At 41.1% G+C, this 11,369-nt stretch overlaps 1 protein-coding gene and 1 pseudogene across 1 annotated transcript; both read right to left on the reverse strand.

Moving 5' to 3' along the window:
- Nucleotides 1-1,956: 1,956 nt before the first annotated feature.
- LOC107097744 (trace amine-associated receptor 13c-like) lies at nt 1,957-3,093 on the reverse strand. The gene is made up of 2 exons (XM_015395026.1): nt 2,930-3,093; nt 1,957-2,767 (listed from the first exon to the last, which is right to left on the reverse strand). The coding sequence occupies exons 1-2, from the start codon at nt 3,091-3,093 to the stop codon at nt 1,957-1,959; spliced, it is 975 nt and encodes a 324-aa protein (XP_015250512.1).
- Nucleotides 3,094-7,240: 4,147 nt separating this feature from the next.
- The window catches only part of LOC107097745, a 9,854-nt pseudogene continuing 5,725 nt past the window's right edge, over nt 7,241-11,369 (reverse strand).

An 11,369-nucleotide genomic window follows, 5' to 3' on the forward strand; every position in this document is an offset into this window, starting at 1 on the left:
ATCCAGCTGGATATTAGTACAATAGTTGAAATCAAAACTACAGTGATAGTATAAGTTGGACACTGTTAAAAAACACAGATAATGTCACAAAGGAACCAGCAACTGTTAGTGAGAATAACGTTTCTTACCGCAAATGAAAATTTCAGCTCTTTTTCAAGAGGTTTAAACTTAATCCTGACTCGTCCCCATATTTTGTTTATTTATACTTGATATTTGTCAAGTTCACATATTATGTAATGTTACCATCTGTTACAAATGTAAAAACCATAATATTTCTGAGTAAAAAGGGACAGACTGTAGGAACTGTGGGAGAGATCTTAGCTTAGCAGTGTGACATCATTTGTAGAAATAGTGCCTTGCCTGCTTTGCAAAAACGATAATTTCAATTGCACTTATGTACCAACCCAACATGAAAGCTTTTGAGTAAACAATTATGAAGAATAGTTGAAGTCTATGAAAGTGTTCCATTAGTAAAATATGTCTCTCTTGTGTGTTTGTGAAGTGTAAGTGAATAAAAAAGGCACATGTTCACACAAGGTGGGAGTGCTGCAATACCTGCCCAAGTATTGCAATCATTAGGATTTGATATTATGGAATGCTATTGGTAGCTGATAAATTCATCAACATATCACAACATATGTTTTTCTTTTTTTAAGTTTATGCATTTAGCAGACGATTCTTGTCCTATCAGCAGCTTATCACTTCATCAAACATATCTCTGATGAAGGATTGAAAATTTGGAACATGTTTAACCAGATGGCCAGAAAAAAAGTTCTAAAAAATAAAACTTGAATATTTCAGCCCTAAAAATATATGAGCAGATAGCATTAACTTATACCATCAAGGAGATTTACGTCTTCACTCTAGAAGATAAAAGAGTTTTACCGACTTTTTGGAGACGCAATCAGAGATCAGTGTCAATACCTCATCTTGTGGTATCAGTAGAGACACCGCCAGGCATTATTCATTATTTTGTTATTTCCTGTCTGCAGCTATTGGGGAAAATACAAAACCATGATTTTGTGCTACTAAATGTTCTCATCATGGTAGGAGAGAAAAAAAAAATTCCAGCAGCAACTAATTCTAATCAGGTGACCATGGCCTCATTTTGGTGAAATATGATGGGTCACTTTATATTAGTTTTAATGCAAATAGGCATCTTTAAGTTTTTAATTTGTTGATGTTGAATAAATAAAACTACTCATTATTTTTATGTTATACCAGCTGGTTACAACAGGAGTCTCTCATTTTTGTGCGTTTTTAAACTGAACTAAAAATAAAAGGCTCGGCTTTGGCTATGTGTCAACTTTTTATTTAGCTAAAAACAGATATACAAAAGAAAGATTTAAGACATGCGCATTAAAGCCAAATATTGGCCACAAGTGATCATGACTTGTTCAGTTGAATTTTAAGAAATTATAAGCTGGAATTTATAAATTCCAGCTTATAATATAAACAGTTTGAGTTCTAAGAGAAAGTTGAAATAATGACTTTTACAAAAGTAATTCATCAGTTATCATTGTATTTAATCGAACAAAAAAACTCTGTAGTGGCCCCCGCAAAAAATAAAAAAGTTTATTTTCGAAAATTATTTTTAAAAGGGGTTTCAGTTCCTTTTTTTAATTAAAGAGCAAATCGTGGAATACATTATATATAATGTATGCTATATAGTTATAGAACACCCCCTTTTTTCTTTCTAACAGCATAGTCTGTGTTTGAAACAGCAAGGAAATTAGACGCATGGATAAAAAAAACAGAAGTGTCTGAATACAGATTGCCATGAACCAATATATACTGCTTAAAAGTCAGATTGATAAAAAAGGAAGAACTTCACCAAATAATAGAGTTTTTGGAACAGGTGGGAAACTTGCGTTTCTTTTAGTTATGCTTTTCTGTTTATTCATGACTAAATGAAGATCTACATTTTATTAGTCAGAACATTTTAAGGCAGGGTTTTTACAGTATGTCCATGTCACAGGAATCACTTTGCAAAATCCGAAGTGTTATAATGAGTTTAATTGATTTTCTAAACCAAGAGTAGAAAAATGTATAAATAATAGGGTTTAGACAGGAGTTAAAGTCAAATAAAACTATCACAAAAGCAGTGATTGAGGCATTAAGTAAAGTATCTTGGCCTGTAAGTGTGACACAGAAATATGGTAACAGACATATCAGGAACACAACGACTACAACCCCGAGGGACCCGGCTACTTTAATCTCAGATTTCTTTACATTTACAGAACCATGAAGGGTTAATCCTGCACTGTGAGAGTGTATAGCTCGAATCTGAGAAACTGCCACCACAAATATTCTGAAATACAAAACTACTATTATTGTGATGGGGGCTATAAAGGATAAAATAAGATCTACCATACCACCAATGTAATTAATGACAATGATACATTCACCTAAGCAGGAGTTATATATGCCTGGTTGTTTGAAGTTCTCCATCAGATTAAGGCCTGGAAACACTGTAGACCAGGTCCAACACAGGGAAACACATATCTTCACTTTCTTCTTTGTTATTTTAGTATTGTAATGAAGGGGGTAACATATAGCTACATAACGGTCAATAGATATCATCACCATGGTTCCTATTGAGACATTGGTAAAAATATAAGCCAGATAGGGAAATATGACACAGAATCTGTCACCCAGAAGCCAGCAGCCATTTATCTGAACAATATGAATGAACATGAGGAGACCAATAAAGAAATCAGAGACAGCCAGAGACAGAAGGAGCAGGTTGGTAGGAGAGTGGAGCTTCCTGTGGAGAAAAACAAAAGCATTTACTTTCACTAGTCTGTACGATCTTTTTTTTTTTTCTTTTTTTTTTTTTCAGGAAAGCAGGTATGCTGTACTACAAAACCCCAAACTAATTTAAAGCAATTCCAATAATTATTGTTAAATTTGCTAGCTCATTGGAAACCTGAAGTGTGAGATAGAGATGATGACCAGCAGATTTAGAGATGAGGTGAGCAGAGAGATGGAAAACACGAGAATGTAGGTTATTATAGTTTCAAAGTAAGTGCGTTTTGGTCTGCTGCATGAAGTGTTAAAGAGTTTTGGAAAGCAGAGCTCAGTCTCCTCCATTATCATGAGGCAGCAGCTCTTGGATACTGATGAGGCTCTATCACCTGATTTAAGTGGTGGGTCTACTTATTCTCCACCTCCCATTTCTGTCCCCATGGAAACCCATGTGATAAGATGTTTTTACATCTTAATTAATCACAATAACAATAACTGAACTTTACTGATCTCACGCTGGAGAAATTTACCTCTGCATTTAACCCATCGGGTAGTGAAGCAGTGGGCTACCATTGTGCGGTGACCGGGGAGCAATTGGGGGTTAGGGGTCTTTCTCAGAGAGCCAGATTGCTGGATGTTGGGATCTAACCGTGCAGTGCGAACTTGCAAGCGCACTGCTTTAACCACTAGGGAAACACTACCCCTACATGTATTTACAATGTCTGAATATCTTTATTCATGAAATAATAATAATAATAATAATACATTTGATAATTTTGTGTCAGAAACAAAATAAAAAAATTTAAAAAATACAGATGCTGTGATAGTGAAATTGATATTTAAAGAGAATACGCAATCTTAAACAGATGGGTTTTGAGTAGTGTTGCGCCGATGCCATTTTTTGGCCCCGATACACGATAGCTGGCTGTGCAATATCGGCCGATACTGATACCTTAATAATGTAAAATAATTGCCATCATGGCTTTGTCGAGCTGCTGCCTGCCTTTGTGAAGCAGGAAAAAATCTAATACAAAGTGAATCCAGTAAAACTTTTAATTGCCTACCAGGAGTGGGTGACAATAGTTGAATAAACTTATGGCTCTCAAAATGGTATCAGTGCCCTATTTGTTGGTACTCGCCGATACCGATACCACCATTTTAGGGCAGTATCGGGGCCCCGTCCGATACTGGTATCAGTATCGGTGCAACACTAGTTTTGAGTTGCATTTTGATACCGTGTTTCTAAGTTTGGGTGGTAGAGAGTTCCAGAGGCGGGGGGCAGAGCGGCTGAATGCTCTGCTCCCCATGGTGGTGAGACTGGCGGAAGGGACAGACAGGTGTAAAGTAGATGAGGATCTAAGAGCACGGGAGGGGGTGAGAACATGCAGGAGGTCTGACAGATATGGAGGGGGCAAGGTGGTGAAGTGCCTTGAATGTCACCATGATAATTTTCTAGTGAATGCGGAACTGTATGGGGAGCCAGTGTAGCTGTCAGAGGACCGGAGTGATGTGGTGGATAGAGGGAGTTCTTGTTATGATGCGAGCAGCTGAGTTCTGGACCAGTTGTAGTTTGTGGAGTGATTTCTGTGGAAGTCCAAAGAGGAGGGAGTTGCATTAATCTAATCAGGAGGTGAGTGTGTGGGTTAAGGGAGGGACGGAGGTGGTTGATGTTTCTTAAGTGGAAATAGGCAGACCGGGTAATAAATAGTTATTTATATGGGATTGGAAAGATAGTGTGCTATCGAGGATGACACCCAGACTCTTAACCTGGGGGGAGGTGGAGATGGAGGAACTATCAATAGTAACTTGGAAACTGTCGGTTTTGGAAAGGGTTGATTTGGTGCCAATGAGGAGCACCTCAGTTTTACTACTATTTAATTGAAGGAAGTTGTTGGTGAACCAGGCTTTTAATTCACAAAATCAATTTGTGAGGGACGCGGGTGGAAGAGTGGATGATGGTTGCGTAGTGAGGTAGAGCTGGGTGTCATCGGCATAGCAATGGAAATGGTTGTTAAATTTGCGGAAGATATTGCCAAGGGGAAGGAGATAGATGATGAAGAGCAGGGGCCCCAGGACAGAGCCTTGGGGCACACATGAGGTGACGGGGGAGGGGGTGGATTTGAGGGTCCTCAGTTGAATGAACTGAGTGCGGTCAGAAAAATAGGAAATAAACCAGTCCAACGGTGTGTTAGTGATGCCAATGGAAGAAAGCCTACTGAGGAGGGTGGTGTGACAGATGGTGACGAAGAGAGCACTTAGGTCGAGGAGGATGAGGATGGTGAGTAGTCCAGAATCAGATGCCATGAGGAGGTCATTGGTGATTTTGATGAGTGCTGTTTCAGTGCTATGGAGTGGCCGGAAACCAGATTGAAATTCTTCATACAGGCTGTTGGCAGATAGGTGAGAATAGAGCTGGGAGGCAACAGTTTTTTCAAAAATTTTGGAAATTAAGGGTAAATTGGAGATAGGAAGGAGGTTGTTGAAGTTGGTGGGGTCGACACCAGGTTTTGTTTGCAATCAGGGTGATGGCAGCAGTTTTGAGAGATGTAGGGACAGTTCCAGTGGTAAGGGAGGAGTGAATGATAGTGGAGATGAGGGGAGCCAGAGAGGGGAGGCAGGTTTTGACAAGTTGTGTTGGGAGGGGGTCCAGTTGACAGGTGGATTATTTGGATTTCCGAATGAGCTCTGTGATTTCCACAGTGGGAGGATTGGAGGAGGAGAATAAATGTGTAGGCGGGGGGAGATCTTCTGAGTTGCTGAGATGAGCCGTTGATCCAAGGTTCTGGTGAATGTTCTTGATTTTTCCTATGAAGTATGACATGATGTCATTGCAGAAGGAGGTTGTGTAAAGGTGCAGGGGGAAAGGGTCCTGAGGTTTGATAGTATTGTTAAGTATAGAGAAAAGAGACTTTGAGCTATGTTGATTGGCAGTGATTAAGTTGGACTAGCACTGTGATTTAGTGCTGACAATGGAGTCCTTGTAGTGCATAATGTGATTATTGTACATTTCTTTGTGTATAGTAAGACCAGTTTTTCAGTAAAGTTTCAACTTTCCCTCCTTTGGTTTTCATGCTTCTGAGATTTGGGGTGTACCAGGGGGAGGAAACGGAGAAGGAAACAAATAAATTTTTTAGTGGAGCAAGTGAGTCAAGAATATTATGGAGACCAGTGTTGTAGTGAAAAACCAGATCATCAGGGGTTAGCAGATTATTGAAGTCAAGGAGGCAGGAAGAGTGGATACTTGAAGTAAGCGTGGAGGGATCAATGTTCTTTATGTTCAGAAGGCGGGATGTTTTAGAGATTGAGAGAGTAAGATTCACTGCAAATGAGAGGAAAAAATGGTCACTTATAGGGGTGTAAATCACATCCATCATGGCGATTCGATTCAGTATTAATATCCTGGCCCAACGATTCGATTATTTTTGATACTTAAGAATACACCACGATACGATTCGATTTGATACGATTAATTGGTTAATTTTTTTTTTTAGACCTTACAGGCTAAACAAAGTTTCAAGTTTGAAATAAATCAATTAGAAACAACAGCAAATAACAGAAGTAGAAAAGTTGCCTCAAAAAATACTGCAAAAATACTGCACATCATCAGTGCAATGTCTGTAATGCAATACCTCGGCTCCAGACGTCCCCGCCCCCTCCACAGACGCTCCGCTGAACCTCCCACATTGTAGTTGACCGCAGACAGAAGGCCGGCTGGTTTTGTTTTTATGTCCGAAATTCCGAAAAACATTTCGTGAAGTTTGACCCGCTAGAAGAGCGAGGTGCTCGAGAACACTGGGACCTTTTTTCCACCTGGATCTCCATTTTTGGCCCTCATGTTCCTCCGTCGTCGGACTAAACTCGCCCCCACTTCCCCGCCGCCGCGCCCGAATCTAGACCCATAGTGTGTAGCACAGACCACGCTTCAATATTGAGCATAATTTAAAAATGTCTGCGTCAAGCTCACTGTAACACACCACTGTAATAGTATAACCAGAAAGCAAGGTAGGAGGGCAAAATAGGTTTAACGTCCATGTGGATATTGAAATCACCCAGCAGAATTAAGTTTGGTGAGAGAGAGGATAGGTGGGTGAGAAAATCAGCAAACTCAGTTAAAAAGGCACTATTCGGTTTTGGGGGGCGGTAGATGGCAGCGATGATGGTTGGAGTTGGACCAGATAGCTTGCAGACTGTGGATTCAAACGTGCTTGAAACTGGAGATGATACCGGCGAGATTTTTCAATTCTCGCGATGAATTATCGCAAGACCTCCTCTGCGACCGGAACCACGGAATTGAGAAATGTAAACAAACCCACTGGGAGTGGAATCGTTGAGCAGAGAGTTATCTTGGGGCTGTTGCCAGGTGTCGGTTAAACAGAGAAAGTCCAGTTTATGGTCAGTGATGAGGTCCCTAATGAGATGTCCCTTTCTTGTCAGTGAACGGATGTTGAGCAGAGCAAAGTTGAATGCTTTGTTGTCGCAGCTGGTGGTGATGCTAGCCGACCGAGCTAGGTGGGCTAACATACTGTGGTCGACAGCCCGGCTGGTGGAGCATGGAGGGCGACGAATCCACCGTCGGGAGCTGGACCAGATGGATTTCATAGCTGTTGAACCGTTGTGGTAGACAATCCGACAGGACCCTTGGTGGATGTATCTCCAACATGGCTGGAAGGTGATGTCCGGGTGGAGGTGGAGTGCCTCGGGCGCAGGTGCAGGGGAGCAGGCAGTAGTAATATCCAGACACAGACAAGCAGAGTGTATGTCCTGCCGGTCCACATTATTAAAAACGCTAGGTGAGGCTGAAAACGGGGCAGCACAGGTGAGCTACCGGTAGTAGCCTAGTTGAGACTCACACAACCTGTAGTGCCGACCAATTGTGGCTGTATTCCCGGTAAAAACAATTGGACTGTCCGTTAGAAAGTAAAAACCGTTACCGGTGAGCGAAGGCAGCGAGCAACAAATACAAAATATTTTCAGATTTAATTTACACTATTAAGGACTCATAGACCCTCAGTGACCCCAATTATCAGGAGGTAGTCACAAGATATTCTCAGTGTTCAATCTATGTAATATGTAGATGGACAACCAACTCAGTCATTTTTGGTTGTAGTATTCAACATCTTAACGTCATCACACTGTGTTTGCAGGAACGAACTGAAGTGCCTAAACAGAAGAGAGAATAGCACCTTGCCTCACTGCAGAATGGTGAGCCAAAAAGATCAGATGCAGTGATGTAACACAACTCAGGTTCCATCCACATCGAGATAAGCTTAGGTGTAACCACAAAGATATTTTATTGTCTAAGCTGTGTATTGAAATGGAGCTCACGTTTTGGGAGAGATTAAACAAAGGTCCCCTTTTTTTTTCTTTTCTTTTTTTTTTTTTTACAATAAAGTCCTAGCTCAACCTTGCACATTTTTAATGCCATGTTGCTGTATGTACCGTAAATAAGCTGTCATTGTATGCCTACTGTTTTTGTCATGGTTTTGATGTAAGGGAAAAGAGCATGGCATGTGCACTAAGGCGTCTTCATCTGTGCTTGATGCAGTTGTTTTGACGCTACTTTTTTCATTTATAAAAACATAATCAGTTTGTCTTCTTGAACTAAGCAAAGCTTTACACAGGATTAACCTTGACACCCTGGGCCACATATTTCTGTGCAACTTTATGTGGTGACTATAGGCCTTGGGGTACCTGGCTCCCCACCATTTCTTCTTGGTGATGTATTGGGGTCTTTAGCTGAACATCGGGAGGGTCCTGCATGCATGGCTAAAACATGTGCATCACTATTGCTTTCAGAGCAGTCAAACACAGCTTTACAGTCTTTGGCCCTATGATTTGTGGATGAACAACATTTGTAACGCATGGAGTGCTTTTGGAGTAGACTCCTCTTGTCCAGTGTTTGAATTCTTAAACCTCTGCATTCGGTAAGAAAGTATGGTGTTGGTGAATGGGACAATACTTGTTTGGTGATGGTTGACGTAGTTGCCCTCTGTTCTTTGCACCATTCCATGAGCTGAAAGTCGATCCTTGTGGCCAGGTCCTCTAGCTGATTTCTCGGGTGGCCAACTCATCCTTTATCTTCTTATTCAGTCCTGTGATGAAAACATCCATCAAGGGATCTGCAGTCCAGCGACTGTCCAATGATAACAGATGAAAGTCTATGTATTCTGCCACTTACTGTTTCCATTATTTCAGGGACAACACTCCTTAGTTTGCCTCACAACAAGGTAAAACAGGCTGACCACATGCATTAGTTCCTGTTAGAAATCCTGGCTAGAGTGACAGATACAAAGTTATTTTGCTACTCAGATGTGCCCCGAAGCTTTTCTTTGCCTGCTATTAGGGACATCATGTAGGTGCTCTTAGAGAGTTCAGAGGCATAACATGAAGGCTGTAACTCAAATTGAAAATCCCACTGAGTGAGATAAACCCTGTATTGATTGGTTTGGTGCCTGAATAATTCAGGCAACGTCAGGTACAGCTCTTGTCATGAACGCTTCTTTTGAAATTGATTTTTCTACAACTGCTCAGCACTGATTGTCTGGTGATGGGTCCATATTAGGCCAGGCTATTCTGTAAAGATCAAAACAGATGGACCCAGAATTCAAACCAGACAACCAGTATGAAAGCTTATCACAGTTTATTGAAACAAATCTGCAGCAGATCCTGTCTGCGACTAGGGCAGGAACCTTTGCAAATGGAGACATAAGATTAGTGACCAGGTTAGCTTTATGATGTGCATTATTCACAAAAGTAATGATAACTAACCTTCTCTTAGTCATCAGTCTATGAAGAACCATGAGGTTAGGTTCAAGCTAGTTGACAGTTGCACTGATGTTGCTGTCAGTGGTCAAGAAGTTCCAGAGAATAACTCCAGCGGAGTTACAATGATCAGGGGTCAGAACCGTGAAGACAATAATAGGCAGTAGGAAGAGGAGGACAAACCAGGATCCATAGTCGGGAGTGTAGTCCAGGGTCAAAGCCAGGTGATCAGGAGTCCAATGAAGCACTAGAACGAGGTCGACAAACAGTTCTAGGTAGGCAATGGGCAGGCAGACAGGGATCAGGGAGATTAAGAAACAGGGACAGATCAGGTCAGGCAAACAAGCAGAAAGTAAGGAATCAAAATGCTGGAATAGATCTTACCAATGGCTTGAAGTACTCTAGCACTGATGTTTTGTCTGAAGGCCGGTTATGTACTATGCAGGTGGATCAGATGAGTCGTAATGAAAATGCGACAGAGCTGATCAAGTGCGTCTTGTGAGACATCCTTATTGCTGAGATTATGACAGAATATAAGAATATTTGGGACCATTCACATTCTGAACAAAGCCAATTGAGTCTAAGATAGCATTAAAGGCTGCATTTAAGCCATCACCTTCAACATCAGCATGAATGTTACAATGACCTTGTAAGAGTTTAACAGTAACTCAAAAAGGAGTTCTGAAAACAGATAAAACAAAACTGAGAATAGGGAGCGGGTGGACAATGCAATGTTAAAAGCAGAAGAGGTTTTGTTGCTTTACAATTTGGATGGGGAAAACAAAGGGTTAAATTTTGAAAAGAATTGTAAGTATTAACTGGCTTTGAAATAATCAATGATTAATTAATTAATTAATGAGGCCGAAAGATTCTTGCTTCTCCTTTCGGCACCTAGCTTTCTGTAAGGCAACATAAATCAATCTAATTATCACATATCAAGTGTTTAAGGTTATTGTGGAAGATTTTATCAAATTATTGTTAAAGACACAGCCTATCCACTTTAAAAAAAAAAGCACATGCACAACCCTGTACCCGCTCCTGAGAGGGAACACCTATTAAACGCATACAAGAGAAGCAGGAGCCCTTTTCTTATTGGGCATGATCTGTTTAAAAGTTGCTGTTCTCATAGCTCATGCAAGCTTCTTGTGTTCAAACGCACACCCTAACCCCTAAATCCCTAAATCACAATATGGAGTGGGGACTATGTAGTGAACTCTATAGAGAACTCAGTTAACTGACCGTTGGGACAGATGATAACTGCTTTTTGCTCCTTGTTGGTCCCGTAACTCCACCACGCAGTGCCTGCACCATCTTTGTTATTAGTCTCTGTGATAGCAATTCCATAATGCTTTGAGAGGATAGCTCTCTACACAAAGCATTCCAGGATATATCTGTCTCTTCCGAGGCCTTTCTTTTGTTCTCATACACTTCATAGACACTTTTTCACTCATGACCCTGAGGCAGTCTATGGGTGAGAGGCGGTGTACACCCTGGTAAGGTTGCCAGTCTGTTGCAGGGCAACACAGAGACACACAAAGAAACACAGCTATACACACACAAACACCTAAGGACCATGTAGAGAAGCCAATTAACCTAACAGTCATGTTTTTGGACAGTTGGAGGAAGCCAGAGTACCCAAAGAGAACACACACTTACACAAGAAGAACATGCAAACTCCATGCAGAAAGACCCCGTGCAAGGAATCAAACCCATAACCTTCTTGCTGCATGGCAACTGAAACAATTAGTTTTTAAGTAAATATCCACCAAGAATGTCCCCAAGTGCTGCAGTCCCAGAGGTCATTCTGGAAGCCGATCCTGGTCAGAGATCAAGAACAGACAGGGACAGGATCCAGATCA

Source organism: Cyprinodon variegatus, unplaced genomic scaffold (assembly GCF_000732505.1).
Source record: "Cyprinodon variegatus isolate N-32 unplaced genomic scaffold, C_variegatus-1.0 Scaffold720, whole genome shotgun sequence".
In the NCBI taxonomy this organism is placed as follows: Eukaryota; Metazoa; Chordata; class Actinopteri; order Cyprinodontiformes; family Cyprinodontidae; genus Cyprinodon; species Cyprinodon variegatus.

What these genes read in the sequence shown, in the direction of transcription:
- LOC107097744 (XM_015395026.1), bottom strand. Translation starts at nt 3,093, where the DNA reads ATGGAGGAGACTGAGCTCTGCTTTCCAAAACTCTTTAACACTTCATGC. An exon ending in ATCTCTATCTCACACTTCAG is followed by an intron (nt 2,768 to 2,929) that starts GTTTCCAATGAG and finishes TTTTCTCCACAG; the next exon opens with GAAGCTCCACTCTCCTACCA.